Source organism: Neovison vison, chromosome 1, assembly GCF_020171115.1.
Source record: "Neovison vison isolate M4711 chromosome 1, ASM_NN_V1, whole genome shotgun sequence".
In the NCBI taxonomy this organism is placed as follows: Eukaryota; Metazoa; Chordata; class Mammalia; order Carnivora; family Mustelidae; genus Neogale; species Neogale vison.
Window position 1 is genome coordinate 312161985 of NC_058091.1, and position 21923 is coordinate 312183907.

Sequence of the window (21923 nt, forward strand, 5' to 3'; positions counted from 1 at the left end):
TGGACGGTGTCACGTCAACGGTGTGAGGGACTCCCTCCCGGCCCAGAAGGTGAGCAAACCTAGGTTTCAGCTGCCGTTCCTCTGTACGCAGCTCGGAACCACAGCTCTGAAGTCCCCAAACCAAGGAGAAGGGAACTTTTCACTGCTCTGTTTGAGCTCAAGAATGTGAAATGGTAGAGCCGTCCTTCCTCTGGAGTGTAAAGCAAACATTCCAACACAAACGCCACCTGGTTTCCAAAGTTTATTAAAAATCAAAGAATAGAAAAACTTTACATAAAAATATGTCAATTTTAGCTTCCACATTGTTGTCCACACACACACAAAAAATCGAAACATGATACCGTTTTGTTCACCGTGTAGCACGCGACCACAGGTGGCCAGGCCAATTCATCCGGCTCGCCACGACAGGGTGGAGCGTGGCGCCTGTGTCTGTGAATCGAGCTTTAAAATGCACCCCTGCGGGACCCGCGGCCCGCAGGGGTTCCTTAATGTAGGGGGACAGTCAATATTGCTAATGTGTGGAGATTAGTACAGGCCTACGTATCAGTTTTTATAAATATTTCTTTATCAATAGATTCACAATTTAAATATCTTTAAATATTTTTGATAACTTTCAATCATCAAGAACTGCAAACATGTGCTACTCTCTTCTGGAAGGCCCCCTGGAGAAGCCACAGCCGCAGCCAGGGGCCAGTCCCGGGGGGAAAGCCGAGCCTCTGGGGGTCTTGGGGGAGAGCCCAGGACCCCGCCCCCAGGCCACACTCGAGCTCCCCGCTCCGCACATCCATCAGATGTCGTGGTAGTTCAGTCTCTTTGACTTGACCTTCTCTACTAGTGGACTTCAAAGACCAACCTACCTGTAGTGTTCAGCAGGGCCGGAACCCCCCATTTTAAAAACGGGAGGTCAGGTGACCTATGAGATGCAGCTAACACCCAGGACAACTGTGGTGCTCCAAAAACTCAGGGTTCGGCCACATGGATATATTCTTGCTCAAAAGAAGGTAACGAAGACAGCGGCTGTCACGGCAGACCATACCTGCAGACCACACCTGCACAGTGTACCTGTCTGCTCTCCAGGTCGCGCGCCGGCTGCTCCGGGCAGGCCCCGACCCCGGGCTGTGCCCTCCTGCGACGCGTTACAAATACTCCCCCGTGCACTGAGCAGCTGAAGTACTCTTCGTAGATTTGCTCTTAACAGAACGAACGCATACTACTACACAGATTCCTCAACGGAATCAACATAATTCCTTTCTCCACATTCCTAAAACTGGGTGCCCTTGTCCGCGCTGATGGTCACCGGACCCATCCTGGCAGGCTATGTGACTAAAACAAACCGAAGCACTTCAAAGTTCACATTTTTTTTTTTTTTAAGATTTTATAATGTGACAACCCTTTCTCCCCTTAGAAAGTTACACTTCTGGCACTTTAAATGCTGGATTTGTTGTCTACTTGAAAAGAACCGAAAACCAAAATGTTAAAGGTCTGCGGTCAGAGCAAGACGACAGACAGGCCGGGCGGCAGGGCCGGCGGGCAGCTGGTCAGAAGGCCTGGGAACCGAGCCCCTGCAGGGAAGCGCGGGGCTGCTCCACTCCCCCACCACGAACAGAGAGGCCTCGTGTCTGACCAAAAGAAAAACACAGAAAGAAACCCCGAGCCCCTCCCTCACGGTGTTGGTGGCGGTGCTCCTCAGACAACCAGCCGACACGATGAACCCAACTTAGAAAATGCGACTCGGGAAAGGACCTAAGCTTGTTTAAAAAACCTCCTCCCTTAAATATAACTTATGTGAAAATATGAATTAAATAAAAATATCTGAGTTATTGCACAAATCATAAGTTTTCAATATTTACATAGAAAAACAGTTCTGAAATTTGAAAACAAAACGTGAGGGCAGTGACACAATGGCGACCTCCCAACCCTACCCACTGGGGAAGGAACGAGAACGGGGGCTGACCTCTGCTACTCTGGCGGACGTGCCCTGGAAACACCCCAACCACAACGGACCCAGACCGGCCGCCGGTACCACAGGTCCCGGTCCAGACCTGCTCCGGCCCTGAAGGAGAAGCGTCCCGGGAAGGCAGACACAGCGTCCACGCTTAATAAGGCTTCACAGATGAGCACAAGGAGCTGTTCTTTCAGATGGACGTGACCGCCACACGAGGGACATGCAGAGTGGTCAGCGGCGGGCGGTCCGAGGGGCCCAGGCCGACGTGCTGGATGCTGGTCTCAGTTCCCGGCTGGGCGCCGAGGCCGAGGGGAGGGGGCGGGAGGCGCCATCAGGGGCTATTATCTGCTCAGACTGACGGGCAGGCTGTCCCTCGTGTGCGTGTGTTTTTTCCTCCTCCAGCCGGTGCGGTTGTACTGGTGGTGTCCTCGGTTGCCCACGGGGGGCCGCACGCCTCCACTGCCCACACAGCTGTACGTGCCGCCCTGGCTGTGGTTGTGGGAGCCTTTCAGGGACAGCTTCATGCCGCTGTGCTGCTGGAGAGACAGAGAGGGACGGCAGCATGGGCGGCTGCCCTGGAGACCCCAGACGCCACTGCTGGGGGGCTCGGTCGGGGGCAGCACGCCTCCATGTGCCCCAGCTGCGCCCTCCACCCCCCCACCAGGCCCGTGGACGGTGAGCGCGCACAAGGGCTGCACCCGAATGCCACGTGCACTGTCCCGGGGACGGAAGGAGGAAGGCGCGCAGAGCCCCAAGCTTGCAGGGTCACAGGGACCGCTACACCCAGCAGACAGTACCGCGCCCACTTAGTGACCCGGCCGGCTCAGAGCACATCCACACTCTCCCATCTGAAGTGAGCGTCACACTCCCAACTGGTCCTGTGTGGGCACAGAACGTTATCTTCCCCGCTTCAGCTCTGACGTTGTGCAGACACACGCAGGAGTTCACGTCCAGCAGGCCGCGCCCCGGCTTCCGCGGGAGGGACGCCGCACATGCCAGGTGGGCACTCAGGCTGCTGCTCTACCCGCGGCCTGGCGCGAAGCCCACCAGGAGAACACGGCCACTTTCGGGAAGGGCGCAGAGGCAACAAGCAGCAGACGGGGGTTGTGCGGGAAAGCCAAAATGCATTAAGGAAGGTGCTTTCCCCTTCAAGGAGTTCTCTCGTCCCCGTCCTTCCAGCAGGCCGGCGGGAGACGCCCCGGGCGCCCTGAAAACCCCATTGTGACCCGAGGGGTGAATCCAAGGAGGAAAGCTCCCTGACTTAGCTCCAAATGAACACAACAATCTGGCCTTAATGACAGCTTCAGAGAGCCAACCCCTAAACATTAAAAACTTACCGGCAAAATACAATCAGATAAGCAACAGAGAAATGGACGACAGTCATCGAGGTCAGTGTCCCCAGTGTCATCAGAGCCCAAGGGAACACATTCACCTTCAGACACTGCACCTGACTCCTACAGGCAAACGTTGCTGCAGCTCTCAGAAACACTCCGGCCCTTCAAGGGCACAGGGAATGAGCTAACAACCTGTTTTCCTACTCCAGAACGGTTGCTTGTGTGCAGACTCTGGACTTAGAGAAGCCACAAGGGCACCAGCAGATGCATTCATGGGGCCCCGCTGGAACCAAGAAAGCAGACCCCATGCCTGGCCCTTGCCCTGGGCACCCAACACAAAGGAGGAGCCGGTGAAGCCACACAGGCCGGCGGCACCGCGCCACGGGTCCCACAAGCATCTGTTCCTGACGTATCAGCCGGGTGTTTGGCACGGAAGTTAATTCAGTGGAAAAGGAAGACAGATGCTTAAACTATATTTGAAAATAACTTTTAAAGTTTCATTCACCACAAAGAAAAACAAACAGGAAGCTGAATGATGAAAAAACAAATTCCATTTTAAATCACATCTCGGTGGAGCCCCATCTCTGCTCTGGCAGAGAGAGCAGGAAGCCCTGGGCTGTGGACACGGGGCCAGGGCCAGGTGGGAGGCCTACCTTGTGATACAGGTGAGGGCTTGAGAGCGGGTTGGGAGACGCGGACGGAATGGCCGGGGAAGACATGTGGTGAACAGCTTTCAATGCCGGAGTTCCTTCAACGCTGACTTGTCTGCAAGGGACGGGGGCCACCCCCAGGGTCGGTGGAGGTATCGTAAACCTGGTCTAGGAACAGAAAGACCAGAGGCATCCATGAGGCCCCAGGCCAACAGAGGTCAGCGGTTTTCGTGCTGAGCCCCAGGAGGGAGGGCGCTGCTTTGGAAGGGCCATTTGCAAACAGGCTTATTCACGGAGTCTGTGTCTTCCTCTAAGTTGACGGCATCTGTTTTGCATCAGAAGCATTCCACACCCTGCGACGGCACTCCAACAGAGAGCAGGTCCAGTGACGCGAGTCGTAAAGTCTCGCTCATCACGAAGACCAAGCCACAGCTCAACAGATCAGTCCTCAGAGTAACACCTGCCCCTGGTCTCTGCACAGAGTGGAAACGCAGCCCCACCCGCAACCCAGGACAGGAGGCCCGACGCCGGTCGAGGCGATGGCCTGTGGAGGGTTACCGGCCTGCAGATGGATGCCGCGGAAGGCTGGCCCATTCCTGCCTCCCGTCCCTCCGGCCCCGGGACCGCTTGTCTTTCTGCATCACGGAGCCCGCGGGCAGGGGTGCCGGTGTGAAGCTCTCTCAGACCTCCGGGACCTGCACAGCTCACCCCGAGGAGCCCCACGCATCTGCCCTCTCAGAGACTGGCTGCGGCCCCACCCCAACAGCAGTGGATGGAGCGGGAGCTGGGGTCTCCCAGGCGCTGCTCTACGGGGGCGACAGAGCCCACACACGGGGGGCTGGAGCCCATGCAGCAGGCTCTCTGCTCGGTGGGGTCTTCCCTTGCCTGGGAGCCCGTGTCCCCGGGAAGAGCCCACGCTTGGGTCAGCTGGACTCATGCCCCCGGCTCTCAGGACCCATGTCACCCCGAGCGGGGCAGTCTGTCGCCCGCAAACTCCCAGGGACAGAGTGCCGGTGACGTGCACTGCGGGCGTGTATTGAGCTGCTCCACTAGAAGCCAAGTTTACAGATTAGAAACAAAATGAGAAAGTGGGCCTTGAGCCTTGGCTTACGATGTAAATGATCTTAGCTTCAGCCTCACCCGCTGTTAGCAAAGTGACAGAGGGGACCAGGGTGGCAGCAGCGGCCTGTGACCAGCCGGAACCACACACACAGCATCAGGGAGACCACTGCCCCGTGCTCCAGCGTTAGGCTCACGCAGGACTGACACCGTCCCCACGGCCCGGGAGCCCCGTGAGAAGGCCCACAGGGCAGAGCCCGCCCGATGACAGACAGGAGTCTGCAGGTCTGGCCGCGCCCACATCTCTCTCTGCTCCAGTGACAACCCACACCACAGCGATGACCTTCCTTCACAGGTGAATTAACACAGGTTTTTACACATACATGTTCAATTATGTTTAACTATGGATACCACACTTAGTATTTTTTAAACAATCTTTCAGGCTTTCATCTAAGTTGAAAAAAAAGAACAGAGGACATATTCTATATACTGTCTAATAATAACTTGAGGAAGTCAAAGTTTTAGTATAAACTTCTTGACAGTATAAATGTAGACACTCTGAGAGGAAGCAGGACGGTGGTCCTTTCCTGCCAGGGACGTGGGGCAGGTAGTACCAGAATCCAACTGATGTGGCCCCAAGGACCACAGTCTCGGGCACGGTATCAGTCATTTTCAGAAAGATGCTCAACCCGGACCTTGACTGAAGACCCTCAGTGCTAAACACCGCACACAGGTGGTCCTCGAGGACCCAGTCTTCTAGAGAATGACAGGAGCTAATCTGATCTGTCCACGAAGGACAAGGATGCCCTACGAGATAGGAATGTACCTTCTGAAGATTTCCGAAGATCTGTCTCTAATTCTATGGTACCCGGCGCCCCCAGAGCACCTGCACCAGCTCAGACGCGGTCCCCAGGGACCCGTCTCGAGGAAGGGCATCGGCGCGCCGCATACCTGAGTGTTAGTTGTCATGACCAGCGTTCTGGAAGTGGCGGACTGAGGCTTGCCGCTCGGCATGGGCAAGGCGGTGGGGAGACCAGCCAGCAGGGGCGTTGGCGCTTGCAGACTGAACTGGTAAACGCTGGGCGTTGTGCAGGGCGGCGTGTCCGAGTCCTTGGAGTAGGAAAAACAACAGGACAACCGTGGAGAGTTGTGCTGCCTCCTCATGACGCTGCCACAGAAGGGCACGAGCACATGGCCCTCCCGCCAAGTTCCCTCAGGGAACACGGGACAGAACCCTCGCTTCAGCGCGTCACCCCACGCAAGCTCTAAAACGCTCTCCCAGGGAGTCGCTACAGCCGTGTGAGCCGCAAGGATGGGATCCCCGACGGCTGGCAGAGGCTCATGGCAGAGCGGGGCCCTCGGTGCTGTCTGGGGGGCTGCACGGACACACCCGGAGGGGAGGTTACGCACCCTACGACTGACACTCCCCAAGGGCACACTCACGATGTCACTCCCGGAAAGCGAAGACACTGAGGAGGCGGAAGAGCCGGACGAGAGCAGCTGGGGGCTGGGCAGAGACAAGGTCAGGCGCTGGCTGAAGGGGGACTCCGGGTCCCGGCGCTGGGGCGGATCCCCGTCGCAAGCACTTACTCGCTCTTTTATCTTAATTCTGTTGTCTGTGGGGACAACACAGCCCAGCTGAGCCACCTGCTAAGAGGACAGACGCGCAGACCCCGCCAGACAGCCTCCAGCCACAGGGGCCACCGAGCCTGGACACGTTGCTAACAAGACTCCCAAACTGATTTCTGATTTACCTAATTTACTTAATTTTAAAAATTGTACTTCTTTCAGTTATTAGACAACCTTGAGATATGTCTAGAACAACCTGGATGTGTAAACAGTTTTCAACTGTAAATCTTAGGGACTCTGAAGCAGGGTACACGTCTCTGGGGAGGCCGGGGCAGGGAGCGCTGTGTACACAGGGTCTCATGGGCACAGCACCAGCCCGGGGGGGTGGAATCGCTCCAAGACTCTTTATGCAGACTCCGTGTTGAAATGTTACTATTTTGGGGGCGCCTGGGTGGCTCAGTGGGCTAAGCCTCTGCTTTCGGCTCAGGTCATGGTCTCAGGGTCCTGGGATCGAGCCCCACATCAGGCTCCCTGCTCAGCGGGGAACCTGCTTCCCCCTCTCTCTCTGCCTACTTGTGATCTCTGTCTGTCAAATAAATAAAATATTAAAGAAAAAAAAAAAAAAAGAAATGTTACTATTTTCAATACTATGCTAAATAAAATGCAATAGGAAAAGGAATTTCACCTGTCTCTTTTCACATTTTTAATGCACTTACTACAGGAAACTTTAAAGGTCCGTGCAGGGCAGGCACTGTATTCCCACTGCCCTAAATCTCCCAGCTGGAAACGCTTACGGAAGACAAGGCCTTTCCTTAGAGGGAACAATGAGCACCGAGGGACAGAAAGACACTCCGAGGGACAGAAAGACACTCCCGCGTCAAGGCATCAGAAGCTCAAGAGTAGTGCGGCCGGACAAGCTCTCACCCAGCTCAGGTGCCGGGGGGGCCTTGCCGCCCCACTTCTCCTTGATCCACCGCCGGTAGTCGATCACTTCCTGGGTCACTTTGATGATTCTTCCTAGAGTGCTGCAAAGGGACAGCGGGGGACCAACGTGCTGCAGAGCGGCTGCGGAACCCACAAGCCCTTCTGACTAGCTCTTTTATATTTTCAACAACGTATCACTTTGTCAAGAAAAAACAAGAATGCCAAAATAATTTTACAAATTGTGTTCTGATTTCTGATGCTGGAGCCCAAATGCACTCTGAGATCACACTACAGAAAAAGTGAGTTCCCTTACACAGATGTCCTTGAACCAGAGCCGGCTACTACAGAAGACGGCTTCCACCCTGCGCATGAGCAGGAGAGCACCCCCCACCCCGCCCAGCACCCACGAAGGTCTGGTACCAGCAGACAGTGCCGAGACTGCGGACACCCGGCCCAGAGCCCTGCCGGAAAGCCCCGCTGAGCAGGCAGAGGCACAGAACCCACCGAAAGGCGGGGAGTGGGAGCGCCGGACTCGCCGTGCTGCACAGCGCCCGCGGCCTCGCGCCACCATCTTCCTCTTCCTCCTCTCCACTGGCCCCTCACTCCCTCCCTCCGCCCGCCAACCCCCCACCTCCCAACCGCTCTGCAAGGATTTCTCACTGCCAATCAAAGTGCACACTGCACAAGTGAGCTCAAACGCAGAACGAGGGACTGGTCTGCAGGAGAGACAGGGGGGCGGGGGGGCCGCGGACCCCCGTGTACGCTTTAAGCTCCCTTTAAGCTCATCATGTGCATTTTGAGAACAACCTGAAGAAAAAGCATCACATTCCAAAGTGGGAAAAGGCCAGAAATCATTTCCCCAAAATAAAATGCCCTGAAGAAATGGTGGCCAACCCCCAAATAAGAAATATTCAGTGCTCAGCCACGGATGAACCAAACGTGGCCCTCCGCATCGATCATCGCAAGTTCTACTAGAATGTCGTAGAATGGTACATACTGGTGTACACATTCTACAACTATGTAGTAGGATATACACAGAATGTACTATGAATGGTGAACCCATTCATAAACCTCATGGAGGCCAACAACCGAGGCCAGCAGCGCCCCCGCCGCATAGAGGCCGAGGCAGGGAGCTGCCAGGCCACCCGGGCTGTGAGCCCAGGACAGCGACACATGACCTGCATTACCTTTCCGAGTCTCTGTTGGGATAGGACCTCGCGAGGGGTGACACGGCGTGACTGAGGACAATGTAGGCATAGTCGAACACCTGCTTCACCTGCATGGCCCCATATGAGCTGCGGCCAACGTCGTTTCCTGAGACAGAAAGGCAGCTGTAAGACCCTGCAGACACCGGGCCCTTCGTCCAGACCTGTGTGATCGTCCCAGTTCTTCTACAGTGGGCCCTGGCCACGGACACATTCCCTGACCACACCAGAGAGCCAAGGCAGCAGCCTCAGTCCGAGCGCAGCCATGCCGACAGGGCGTGCACTGCAGCAGGCCCCTGGCCCGGGCATCCTGCAGCTCAGTCAGCGCCCGCCGGACCTACAGGAAGAGAATCCTTCAGGGCAGAACGCACGAGGTCTCCTTGGGACCAGATGGGTGGCAGATCGGATGAAGCCATCATCACTGCAGTCACCAAGTGAGCCCCAGTCAAGGAACGTTTAATAACCGCACAGTTTGGGATTTTAGTTCACATTAACTCATTCTTCACAATTCAAGGAAGCAGAATGTTTTAGAAGCCATTCTGAGTACTGGAATTTTCTCTTTTCCAGGTCTGACCCTATAATCCAGTGATAATGTGGGCTTTCGTTTTTCAAGTACATTTAAACAGACACTGAAGACACTGGAATCCCTGTAATTTAACTGATCGAACACAGACAAACGGATGTGAAAATACGTTCCTCTGCTGCTGGGAAAAGCCATACTGAAAAAACATCCGTCAGTCCTGCTACTTGTGAACAACAGGACCCTCACTAGTTTCCTGCCACAAGATTTTTAAGAAGTGAATTTCATACTCCAGCAGCCATGAAACAAAACAAACAAAAAAATCCATGAAATTTAAGGACATTAAAAATATATATAGAAACGGAATAAAAAAACACCAAATACAGATGCAAGGGACAAACTTGGGCGAAAAAAAGCGGAGCACGACGATGGAAAAGAGGCAGGATCCCACACAGTCACTAGGAACACAGCCGGGCAGACACACGGACAAGGCACGTGAATGTACACAACAGGAAGACAGGCGCAGCGCACCTGGGGTGGAAGGTCTCCACCACTTTTTGTCACCTGTCACTGACTTCATCACTAACAGTAGCAACAGTGTCTCACATACTAGATGCTCAATAAGTATTTGTGGACTAGATAAATATTTGCTTCTCCTCACTCATCATTAAAGAAATGCAAACTTGGGGCGCCTGGGTGGCTCAGTGGGCTGAGACGCTGCCTTCAGCACAGGTCATGGACTCAGGGTCCTGGGACTGAGTCCCGCGTCGGGCTCTCTGCTCGGCAGGAAGCCTGCTTCCCCCCTTCTCTGCCTGCCTCTCTGCCTGCTTGTGATCTCTTGTCAAATAAATAAATAAAATCTTAAAAAAAAAAAAAGAAATGCAAACTCAAGGCACATGTATGTTGCATGGATCTATCGGAGCGGCAAGGATTATAAAGATCAACCCTAATGGAGGGGGAAGGCATGCCCTTCGTTATGCTTCTGGGAGTAGAACTAGGGAAACCAGACACCACCTCGGGACAATGCAGAATTCCGCACAACAGAACATGCCGTCCACACACACAGAGGGGATCTAGAAGCTGTTCTGAATTAAAAACACAAGTCGCAAAACTGTATGTATTACATGATCCATTTAACTAACAAGACTGCAATAAATATTAATATCCATGTAGGAAAAAAATGGAGAAATGCACACCAGAATAGAAGGAGACTGTGGTCTACTTCGCTTTTCTGTGATATACTTTTTGGAAGTGAATGGTTTATGATGAAATGTAACAAATACCTTCCTAATCAGAAAAAATAAACTTTTATTCCTTAATTTTTATTTTCTACATTTTTCTGGTAAATTACAGAACATAAACACATTCCAACTTTATAAGAAGTGAACCAGAAGGCATTAAGACACACTTCCGAAGGTGTCCCCATTAACTGTCAGGACAGTGGGAACCCGCATGGAGGCAGAGGAGCCTTGGCTTGGGGACCACAGACACCGGCTTCCCCTCCCTTGCCCGGCCGCCAGCCAGGCCCCCGGCGCACAGCCAGTGAGGAGCAAGGCACCCTTACCAGGCAACAGAGGGTCCTCAATGCACAGCATCGACGGTCTGTACCCACTGGTCATGGCTTTCATGATCTCTTCTTTGGCGATATAGGCACCTCCTTCTTTTATTCTAATACCAGTTTTCAAGTAATTAAAATTTCTTCCATAGAGTTCAAAAAACTCGACAAGAAGCATTCCAAGGTTTTCATCGGCTCTCCGGGCATCGATTCTCGGATGCAACTGGAAAAGCAACAGACCCCACATTTGGACTCAAGTCACTTTCTGAAGAGTGCATGCAGCGAGGTCCGCTACCTCATGGCTCGGCAAGGACACACGCGGCCCGGCAAGGACACACCCCAGCGCCGCCTGCTCACTCACCACGTCCTTGCGGGCGCTCCGGGCAACACCCGGAGGCACCCGCGCAGCCTGGAGGCCTTAGTCAGTACACAGTGCTGGAAAGAAAGAAAACCTCCAATCTGGATTTTTTATTACATTTTAATTCTCTGAAACTCATCATCCATTGAGGGTCTTCCTACTGACACGGACCCCTGATTAACAAGTCACCCAAAATGGATCACTAAGCAGACCGTATTCTCACAATTTCGAGTCATCTAGACATCATGTTATAGGTTCTAGCCTTAATCCCATTATTCCAAGACAACCCACAGAGGGCAGTATGAGACTGAACAGTGTCCGTGTGCCAGGCTGGAAGAGGAGAGATTAATTTCTAACTGTGTACAGGTGATTAGGATTGTGTCATAATATTTACACCAAATTTACATCCCTGCTTGTCACACTGATTAGTGCCGGCCCCAGTTCAGTGCCACGTTTTCTTCAAGCAGGTAATGGACCTGTTCTGAACATCGGCCTCTGTCTGCGGACACCCTCCTGACCCAAGAGGCCCACAGTGCAGACCTGCGCGGCCCATGAGGACAGCCACAGCCGTGGGTGGCTATTTCTACTTAAGTTAATTAAAACAAATTAATTAAACACTTAGTTGGCTGGCCACAGGACAAGCGCTCAGTCGGCACGTGTGGCTTGGGGTCCCTGCTGGCCTGTGCAGACCTAGGACGCGCCAGCTGCATGGGAAGGTCTAAAGACGGCGCATGTCTCAATGCTGACGGTCACGTCCAGGGGAAAGCACAGCTCCTGACGGAAGCAGGAGGGCTGAGAACTTACAACTCACAACGCCCCGAGGAGAGGCACCTCCTGACGCTCACCAGTATTTCTAGGGTTCACAAGCACTGTGGCTTCTGAGGATCTGCTCGGGCAGGACAGTATTCTCACTTTTGCCTTCTAGTCAAACACCCAAGAGCTGGCCGGTGCAAGGCTGGGCCCTCTTACCTCAGTGAGTCAAGAAAGGCACTCAGATGCCACGACAGGCACAGCTCTAAGGCAGGACAGGCCAGGCACCAAGGGGCGAGCCAGCCAGCCACTCTGCGTGGGAGCTTCCGTGGTTTCATGGGATGCTGCCAGGACCCCATGGGGTAAGGACACAGGAGGCGCTGAGGCCAGTGCCCAGCACCATAAAAACAAGGGCCAGGCATGATAACAAGGCTACTGAAATAATCCAAATCAGGAAAAACATGAAGAACTAAGTCAAGAGCAACAGGTTATATTTAGTTCAAAAGAAAATATCCAAAAATTAGGGAAGAACGTCTCCAAGGGTAGCATCACGGAGGAAAACACGGAAGGCAAAGCAATGTGATTAAATTGTAAGAAAACAGGTGCAGGATTCTGTTTTCACTATTCCTCCAGTATCTCTGGCAAATATGTGCCACGGGAGTCAAATTAATGAGGTGGCGTGACCGCGACCTCCATCAGCAGTATTAACGGGAAAGAGAGCTGAATTTGGACATAAAACCCTAAGCACAATCACAAATACAAAATTAATGACAAACGTGGAGAAACAGCTAGAATATACAGGAAAGATTTCACGAAAAACAGAATATCCTTCATTCAAGAAAATATAAATGGGGTTAATGTTTCCATTAACTCAGAAACTATTTTATATGTTAGGTAACTAACATATAAGTAAATTTATACATTAAATAAAACTATCTTATATGTCAAGTAAGTATCAACATCACAGCATTTAGTACGTCTAGGTAGGTTTTCTATTGACAGGTTGTCCCACGGTACTCAATAAAATAGGGGCAACATAAAATTTGAGACAAAATATTTATGTCTTGTCAATCTGAAAAGAAAAGCTCTCTCTTCAGCAATTTTTTTTTACCATACGTGTTTCCTAATTTTTTTTCTGAAACAAATTTTTCATAAATCACAGTCAGTAACCAAGAAAATCAGTTTTTTATTGTCCATCAAGGCATGAAAGTCTCTCCATGGACAGTGTCCTCAAGTTCAGACCGGCGTGAGCCTGATGGATGTGACGAGGATAGCCTGCCCTGCCTCAAACTGTTCAATCAACTATGAAAATGAGCTATAAAGGAGGAGGAGGAAAGAAGTACCGATCGAAAGCGTTTTATTGCAACAATCAGAAGTCAGTTTCTCTAAAACAAAGCAGAAGCGCGCAGGGAGAGCAAGGGCAGCGGGAACCCCCGAGACAATGGCTTCACAACATCAAGGCAGAATGTGCAACGTGCTCCCACGTAAGGCTGTCGAGAGAATGCACACTCACCTGTAGAAAACTAATGGCCATTAAAATTAGGCTGTATGAGCTAATTCCACCTGTAAAAACTTCATTCAGGTCCCTCTGCAGGAGGAACTGTTTCAATACTAAAATCAAGTAAGGCAGCAATGAATATTTCTGTAAATTAAAAAAAAAAAAAAAAAAGATCAGTTAATATACCTTTAAAGATGTGTCACACAGCAAATTTCACATAGTAGAAAAAAAAGCTTTCTCAATCCTCTTACTACCTGGAAGGCTCTAGGCCCATCATCCTCAACTTTTAGGTGCCTGAGAATTAATTATGTGAAGACTCGCTAAGACCCCCCCGGGAGTCACATCCTAGGTCATGGTTCAGCAGGGATGAGGCTGGAGGAGCTCCTCCCCAAAGCAGAGCTCAGGGAGAAGGAAAGGAGTGTATTCCTTCCGATTAGTTCCCGTGGCCTAGCTTGCTCCGTGACAGGTGCAGGTTGGGGGCAGGAAGGAGAGGAGGGGATGAGGCCGTGAGCCAGGAAGGTCCTGGACCCGATGAGCAAAACTCCAACGCCCAGAGGCCCCCAGGAGAGGAGGGCTGGGGGAAGGGGATGGTTCAGCTCATGAGGCAGGAAGCCACGAGCAGAAGAATATGGACAGCAGGCTGAAGGAAAGAAGGAAATGGAGAGAGGCTGGCGAAGAGGGCTGGGGGACAGTGGAAGCGTCTGCTGTTTTCATGTTCTGCTGGGCCCAGAAGTTAAGGGAAGCAGTTTAGGCGGACAAGCCTGCTGCTGCAGAGTTAAGGGAAAAACTGAAGGAACAAGGTCCTTGAACCTGTGGGAAGAGGCAGTATCCACATTACGATGCTGAGGTTGCCTTTGTAAAGGATTTCATCCCTTTCCCTAAAACAGGAGCGAAAGACCATCTATTTAACTGGACCACACACCTCGTCCACTAGCCCCCATCGTTAGGCACTGAGATGATCCAAAGTAAGCCAACTATATCATGATTCATTCCACTTTCAATAAACTTAACTCGCAGATCAGGCACACTGAGCTCTCGGGATGGTCATTTTGTAATCATGAGAAGAACATTTTCACAAACTCTCTAGAATAACACTCAACTTCGTGGTTAGCCAGGAAAGTAAATCTATAAAACAGCTACATAATTTCAGAGTATCTCTAGAAATAATATTTCAACATAAATAATTCAACTGTAAGTCCTTATCATTAAAGACTATTGTTCGGTGTAAAGTCCCGTAGGATACCCAACATAACAGGTCCCCGTTCCAACAGTGCTAACTCGCCGGAGACAGCACCTTCATGTAATTCTTGATGAGCTCTGCTGCCCGGACCCCAGTCTCCATGTTAAAGCTGATGTCCACTTTAACTTCAGTCTCCTGGTCTGTGAGTTTTATTATCGGTACCTGCGAAGAGTTAATTGAAAAAACAAAAAACAAAAAAAAAAACAACTAAGCTCTAATGGCCAACATTCACTGCAGTCTGGCATCAAAATGTTTCCTATGTTGTACACAGAGGTTTTTTTTTTTTCCTAACTCACGAAAGGGCTGAGAGATCATGAACCCCAGACTTTAAAAAATGAGAAGAAAAGGGACTTTTGCCAGGGTCAGCCTCCTTAGCCCTAGCACCCAGGCCCCTGCCCCACCCCGCAAACAGTTAGGGTTTACCTCTGTCCAGCCCTCCTGGGCTCTCCGAGCCGTCTCTAATCCTGGACTCAGAGAAACCTCGACGAGTACGCATCAAAGGACCCTCATCTTCCAACTTTTCCCCAAGATCAAAGGTTTTTATATGGGTAAAATTTTGAATGAAAGAACAGGCAAATTTTGTTTCTTAAATATAACTTGGCAGTGGTAACCACTTTCTGGGCAGACGGCATGCTTTCACCATTCAACCACGCGTGCCCGAAATGGCAGCCCCGCACGCGCCTTTTTCTCACAAGCCTAACGAAAGCCGATCGATCACATTTCAGCACCAAGGGCAGGTGACGCTCTCCAGCCTGCAGTCACCTGGGGCGTCATGAAATACATTCTCGGCTAGTGATCCCAACACTCTAAACAAATGCCAAGTACATTTATATCAGCAGGAGAGAGGTCTCCTGTCCACAGCCTAAGCTAAAGCCGCAGGCGAACCACACTGCCAGCAGGTGTGTGAGCGCCCACGCCGGGCTGCGGGCCAAGGCCCCACACTTACTGTAGCTTTGTCAAGGACTTTGATGGAGCACGGCTCGGCCACGTTGTGCTTCCGCAGAGCTTGCTCCAACAGCTGCAGAGGAGGGCGCTCCCACTTTCCAAAGACCACTAAGTCGATGTCACTGGACGGAAGAACAAGTGAGTGTGAAGGCTCGGCTCACATCACTCCCCAGGAACACACACATCTGGGGCGGACCAGTGCCACGGCGTGCACACACCCAGCTCTTTCCAGGGCCACACACACACCCCTGTGAAGCACGCCCCTCTGAGGGAGGGAAGGCGCACTTCCTGAACTACTGGAAACAGAGATGGAGAGCCAAAAGGCTGAGTTCCCCTGCATCCCCAGGGAATCGAGGAGGTCGGGAATGAAAACCGCTGCCCCTCTGAGGCTCCCTGGTTCTTTCCTCCTCCTGTGCCATCTACAAGGCATCATTCCTGCTGACCAGGGCTTCCTGGGCACCTGGAATCTGGTCAATTCCCTACTGGCCCTGCTAATGCCGACCCCAAGTCCTGAGACGACAGCCTCTGCAGTCCAAATCGTTAAGAGTGGGTGAGGAGACCATAAGCTCTTAACAAAACAATGCACAGGGGCACCTGGGTGGCTCAGTGGGTTAAGCCACTGCCTTCAGCTCAGGTCATGATCTCAGGGTCCTGGGATCGAGTCCCGCATCGGGCTCTCTGCTCAGCAGGGAGCCTGCTTCCCTCCCTCTCTCTCTGCCTGCCTCTCAATCTACTTGTGATTTCTCTCTGTCAAATAAATAAAAAAAATCTTAAAAACAAAACAAAACAATGCACATAAAATGGATCTGGGTATCGAGACAGTTCCTGACAAGAAGACACCGCAGAACAATTTTAAGACGCGATCTTGTGGGATGTTTTTCAATTAAAAAAGACAAAATACTACTTAAATAAAATTTTGCTTGAATCTTCATTAAAACGGAAGATCAATTTTCAAAAACCTATCCAAAACTGGCAGAGCGTCTTCCACCGCATTTTCTTCCGGTGACGCTCCCGCGGGTCTTTACGTTTCTGGGTCCTGCATTTTTGCAAGGTACTTCGTACTGAGTGCAAGGGAAAACTACATTCAATTATCCTGACACTAAATTCAGTTTCACTTCTTGCAATTCTTCCTCTGTACTCCACAGTCTTTTCCTTTAGCTCCCATTTCTAGCCTGAGAAACCTCCTTGTAGCCCTGACACACACGCAGACGGGCCCACCCCAAGCGCGCGGCAGCACGAGCGAGGCGGCTCGGCCGGGAACCCACCTGGTCGGGAGGTAGAGGCCTGTGCTGAAGCTGCCGAATATCTGGACCTGGAAGGGAAGCGCGGCTGCGTCACTGCACCGGCTGCCACTGTTGAGCCCCTGCTGTGCCCTGGCAGGCCACACGCCCGCTCTGGGGCAGACACACCTGCCCTGCAGGCTGGGGCCGGAGGGCGGGGGGTGGGGGCAAGCAAAATCCTCTTTGCCCGCCCGCTAAAGACCTACCCCCAAGAAGGAATGTTTAAAAACTCGGGTTAAGGGATGAAACAATTATTGGCCTTTCCCAAAACTGCTCAAAGTGGACAATTTTCAAACCTGGAGCTACAGTGCAGAAGTCGGGCTCTGCCCCAGGGCACCCAAGATCACAGACTAAGAAGCAGAGTGAAATCACAGGAGAGGAAGGTAGAAGGGGCTGCCCCTGCCCCCCGCGGGCACGCAAGCCCTCCCAGCCCAGCTCATCGTCCCTCACTGGGTGGTCTCCAGTTACGTCACCACCAGCAGGGCAGGCTGACTGTTCAGGGAGCCCTGGACCATCATCAGCTTGGTCACAGGACACAGGTCACTGCCTATGCCAAGCACCCCAAGTGCCCACGACCCCCATCTCAAGGCACACACGTTCATGCACAGTAGAAGCGCGAGGTGAGGGAATTCTTCCCAGTTCTACAAAAAGGAACGTATGCTACGTTGCATAATGAGGGCAAGGGGTAGAATTTCTAACCTCAAGGGGAGCTGAAAAGAACGGTAATCACACTACTCCAGAAACAAATTTCCCTCGGCCCACGGTCCCCACACTCACCCAGAGCGCCTGTGAAGCACGGGTTGTGCCCCCGCCCCCTGGCACCCTCTCGGGAAGGTGCGAGGCAGGGCCTGGGAACCCGCGGGTGCCACCCCGCCACCCTCCCCGGGCCCTCGAGGGCCAAGCCAAAGACTCAGGGCCAGGGACACCCTAGGAGCCCGGGCCCTCGCCATCCCTGGTGTGACCCAAGTGCAGTAAAGAGTGAACCCACATCAGCCGCTGGCCAGAGGTCTTTAACCACGGTTTCGATCCGCTTCACCACCTCCCGTCTCATGGCTGCTTCTTCAGGACAAGGGGACATGAAGTTATAAAAGTCAATGATTTCCTCATGAAGTCTGGAGGACAAAAGAGAAAACACACTCGAGTTACTGTTACAGCTGAGCATGTGCCGCGCAAGAAACACACGGCTTTTTCCCACCACGAGCCCCAGGCTAGACAGGAATCCCACGGCGGACCCCCCCGACAGGAACCCGCAGCAGACCCCCCCCAGCCGGCTCGCTGCGGCGGTGCAGACCCACGGGCCAACCCTGCCAGCGCCACTGCGGACACTGCTCTGGGCGCTGAAAGCTGCATCCACGATGGCCACGGCTGGGCCCGCCCTAGGAAGCCGAGGACATCCCATTCCTGGAGGCCAGAGCGGGACCCTGCAGGCCACCAAGCCCCCCAGGGCTACCACTCAGCTGTCCTCTCCTGAAGGCGCCGGCCATCCAGGGAGTCTCCAAGCCAAGGTGGATACGGCCCTCTTCGGAACAGAGCTCCAACAGCAGCATTCCCGGAAGAGGGAGAGGAGAGCAGCCTCGCTGGCACTCGGCCGCCCCCTAACCCCAGGAGCCACCTCTGGCACCCTCCACCCACCCTAGGCGAAAAAGGCCGTCCTGGGGCGGGCCCAGCTTGTGGAGTTCACTTGCAGGGCCAAGGATCTACAGCAAAGACTCCTCCTGGGAGAAGCAAAGACCCTCATCCCCAGTCAGTCTGAAAGATAAATTCTAGGGGCCAAGTAACCAAATCCTGGGAATTAAGACAAACCGAATTTACCTGTTTCACTTTAAGTTTGATTAATAAAAGAGAAGACAAAATAAAATTTGCTCAATAATAATACAATAATGTCAGCTCAACAGCTAGCAAAATAGTTCACATACCAGAAGGGAATACTTCTCAACAGGACAATTAGTGTCCAGTGACAAAGGCAAGGGGCCTCCTATCCCCTCACATACTCTACTGGCCCTTCTGTCTCACCTGAAGTGCTGCCCACACCGCGAAAATCCGCATGGAGCCACCATTCCTAACACTCAGCAGCAGGTCTGAGGGGGCCTGGAGGCCCCTGAAAGCATTCACGGGACCCTAGGAGGAAATCAGCCCTCAACCCCCTTGTTCTCGGTACACCTACAATACCAATGACGCTGTCGCTGGAACTTAAGGTCTATCACGTCTACGAAAGTGGTTCGGCCAGCCGTGAGGACAGTGTTTAACATATCCTAGAAGGTTCTAAGTCATACAACATTGAATTTTCCCAAAATACCTATCAAACTCCCAGGTTTGGGGAGTAAAACTCCTGTCACTTCAACAGTCACTAAGCACCAACGACACCGCAAAGCATCAAACTACAGCCCTGCCAGTAGCTCAGATGGCCTGTGTGAGTCTGAGACGTCACCTAGAACTTGCCATCAACTGGCCACATGGTTAGCAGGACCCAGTACGTCAGGTTAGTGGGTTAGTGGCCACACCAGGAAGAGCCAAAGGTGACCCTGGCTGTCAGCAAGGACATCCTGAGGGGTCTCACGCGTCCGTCTCTCTCGAGGCGGAGAACTGCTAGAAGGCACTCTGCTGGCCGTCACCTGGTCCCGGGAAAGCACAAGAGCATGTGCTCTCCTACAACTCCTAGTACCGCTAACAGTGTAAAATTTAGAGACAAAATAACAAGGAGAGGCCTAATTAAACAATCAGCCCAAAGTCAAAGAAGCATATCCAACCTGGCATGCTAAAATTCTACCCACACCCCAGAAATTCAGTAGCTAAAACACCTCGTAAACAGGGCATAGCAACGTGCCCACTGTGCCACCAACTTTCTCTTACGCTCGGCACATCTGAAATAACAACATAAAACTGCCCCCCCCCGCCTGCCGGCTTCCAGGACTCGTGCTCAGTCACCCTCCACGCACCGGGAAAGGAAGGGGCACAAAGGGAACGCCTGCGCCGGTCTGCACAGACACGATCCCTTCAGTGGGACAGCGTCAGTTTTATCTGATGTCTGCTTGGACAGAAGAAGGGGCTGCCGAGTACTTCTCTCCTGCCCGTATTTCAGGACAGATGAACAATGAGGTTGAGGCATGCCCACGTTCCCAGAGCAGGAAGCGGTGCCAAGTGGAACACACAGGTCTCCTGGTTTCAAGTGTCCCGTTCTGCCGAGAAGATGCACTAAGAACACACAAATCTGAAATGAGTATGAAATGGGGCCTAACAGTGGCCTGCGGTAACAAGTGTTGGACAGGAAGAGTATTTCTGCTTTGCCTTCTGGGACCAGAAGGGGCACTCCGGCCAACTAGGGGTACAAGAAGCCCCCGCTGGCCCTTCCTCAAGGCAAACAAGGTTCAGCGAGGCACTGCGTGACCCCTGGAGCTGCCTCAAGACCACGGCACTCTGGGTGTGAGGACACCATCGGCCCAGAAAGACACAGGAAGGTCTAACCATCGTGACATCCGGGCGAAGACCCCCTCAGCTGCCTGCCCTCCAGGTGAGGAAGTACCAAAGACCAAGGACCAGATGAGGGGCGGGGGACTCGAGCGGGGAGGGGACAGCTGACCACTCCGGGAGGAACAGTGGAATCAGAGCAGTTGAACAGAACCCGCGCCGGACGGGGCAGGCAGCACCCCTGCCCCCACGGCCCTCCCTCCCTCTTCCCTGGGCCCTTCCGGAGCCCCGTGCAGGGCTCACGGCTCACGGCTCACGGCCTGATCCCGGCACCAGAACACCACTTGCTCGTGGACAGCATCTGACCCATGGGAACGGATGAATCAAAGCACGTTTCAGTTAAATAAATATTTCACTTATGCGCCTGTCATTTAAGATCACGTTTCCCTTAAAATATATCCCAACTTCACAACCCAAACGGTGCCAAAGAGCCCGCAATATTCTACTTCGTGCTAACGCTACCCGTACCTACTCCCACTCTACGAAGCTGCCTGTGTCTGACAACACACTTTCCCCAGCACAGGCCGTCAGCCACGCACCGCTGCAGGCGTCAGCACGACCCTGGCCATTTTATGGGCCTGTGACCCACATGTTCAACTCTCCAAAGCAGCTCCTCGTGAACGTCCATCATCATTTACGTCCACACGATCGTTACTGCCCAGAAACAAACATGAGGAAGCTCACTCTTCTCACATACCAGACCTCAAAGGCATTTCACAGCTGACGCGAGATCGACAGAAAACCACACCGAAGTCTCCTTCTCCACAATTAGCTGCTGCCTCGTAGGGCACAGCGTCAGCCCACCAGCAGCCAGTCTCCAAATCTCCCATGACAAGGTCTACACTGCGACCATCACAGAAGAAACTCCTCTACGAAAGATCACAGAGGTGGCATCTCAAAACCAGCAGGGAACTACGATTATTTAATGGGAGGCCCTGGGACACGGCCTCCTGTGGCAGAAGCTGGCTGTCCACCGGGATGCTAAGGGGCCCCTCCCATAGCCTCAGGTGGCCAGGAGCCATCACCTGGCCCCTGCGAAGCACAAGGAGCACATTCTCTCCAGCGGAGGCTGGCAACACGCTTCCTCAGACAGTTTCTTCAGGGCAGAGAGGCCCACACAACCCTGAGAAAGGCCCCCAGTGTGGAGCAAGGCAGGCAGGCAACACAGAGGGATAAGCCCGCGATCTGGACTGGACGACCAGGGCCCCATGACTTCTGTCCTCTGTAGCCAAACCAAATCCTGATGCAGGAAACTAAAGACAATGGTGTGAGACTCCTACCTTGTTCTACACTTGAGAATGGGATACAGATACAGAGTTGAAATTTCCAGGTGAAAAAAAAGCCAAGAGAAGAAAAACCCCACGGGAACCACCCCCTATTTGGACTTGCAGGAGGCTTTTCCAGACTCCAATATAAAACGACAATCACAACACCAAGACTGAAGAACTTCATCCAAAACCATGCTGAGTGTAAACAAAGTAAAAGCCAAATGACAACTGCACAGGGCAGAAACATGACAAATCTGAGTCTGCACTAGACCAGGCCATGGCCTACTCTGGGGTAAGTGGACAACTCACCGCTTCCAAGAACCTGTGACAGGACACACGGGAATCCGCAGCGCCTGCT

At 52.7% G+C, this 21923-nt stretch overlaps 1 protein-coding gene across 2 annotated transcripts in view; it reads right to left on the reverse strand.

Moving 5' to 3' along the window:
• Nucleotides 1–227: 227 nt before the first annotated feature.
• TENT4A (terminal nucleotidyltransferase 4A) overlaps nucleotides 228–21923 on the reverse strand; it is a 45162-nt gene continuing 23466 nt past the window's right edge. Inside the window, exons 2-13 of one of the 2 annotated variants that reach the window (XM_044234037.1) lie at nucleotides 17821–17944; nucleotides 16818–16864; nucleotides 15554–15674; nucleotides 14662–14769; nucleotides 13383–13511; nucleotides 10771–10984; nucleotides 8669–8795; nucleotides 7482–7582; nucleotides 6432–6604; nucleotides 5940–6098; nucleotides 3933–4097; nucleotides 228–2478 (exon numbers count right to left, since the gene is read on the reverse strand). In XM_044234037.1, the coding sequence (XP_044089972.1) occupies nucleotides 2287–2478; nucleotides 3933–4097; nucleotides 5940–6098; nucleotides 6432–6604; nucleotides 7482–7582; nucleotides 8669–8795; nucleotides 10771–10984; nucleotides 13383–13511; nucleotides 14662–14769; nucleotides 15554–15674; nucleotides 16818–16864; nucleotides 17821–17944 (1660 nt within the window). In that variant the 3' untranslated portion in view covers nucleotides 228–2286. Of the gene's footprint in view, nucleotides 2482–3932; nucleotides 4098–5939; nucleotides 6099–6431; nucleotides 6605–7481; nucleotides 7583–8668; nucleotides 8796–10770; nucleotides 10985–13382; nucleotides 13512–14661; nucleotides 14770–15553; nucleotides 15675–16817; nucleotides 16865–17820; nucleotides 17945–21923 lie in introns of both variants that reach the window. The other variant, XM_044234030.1, reaches the window with a different exon arrangement.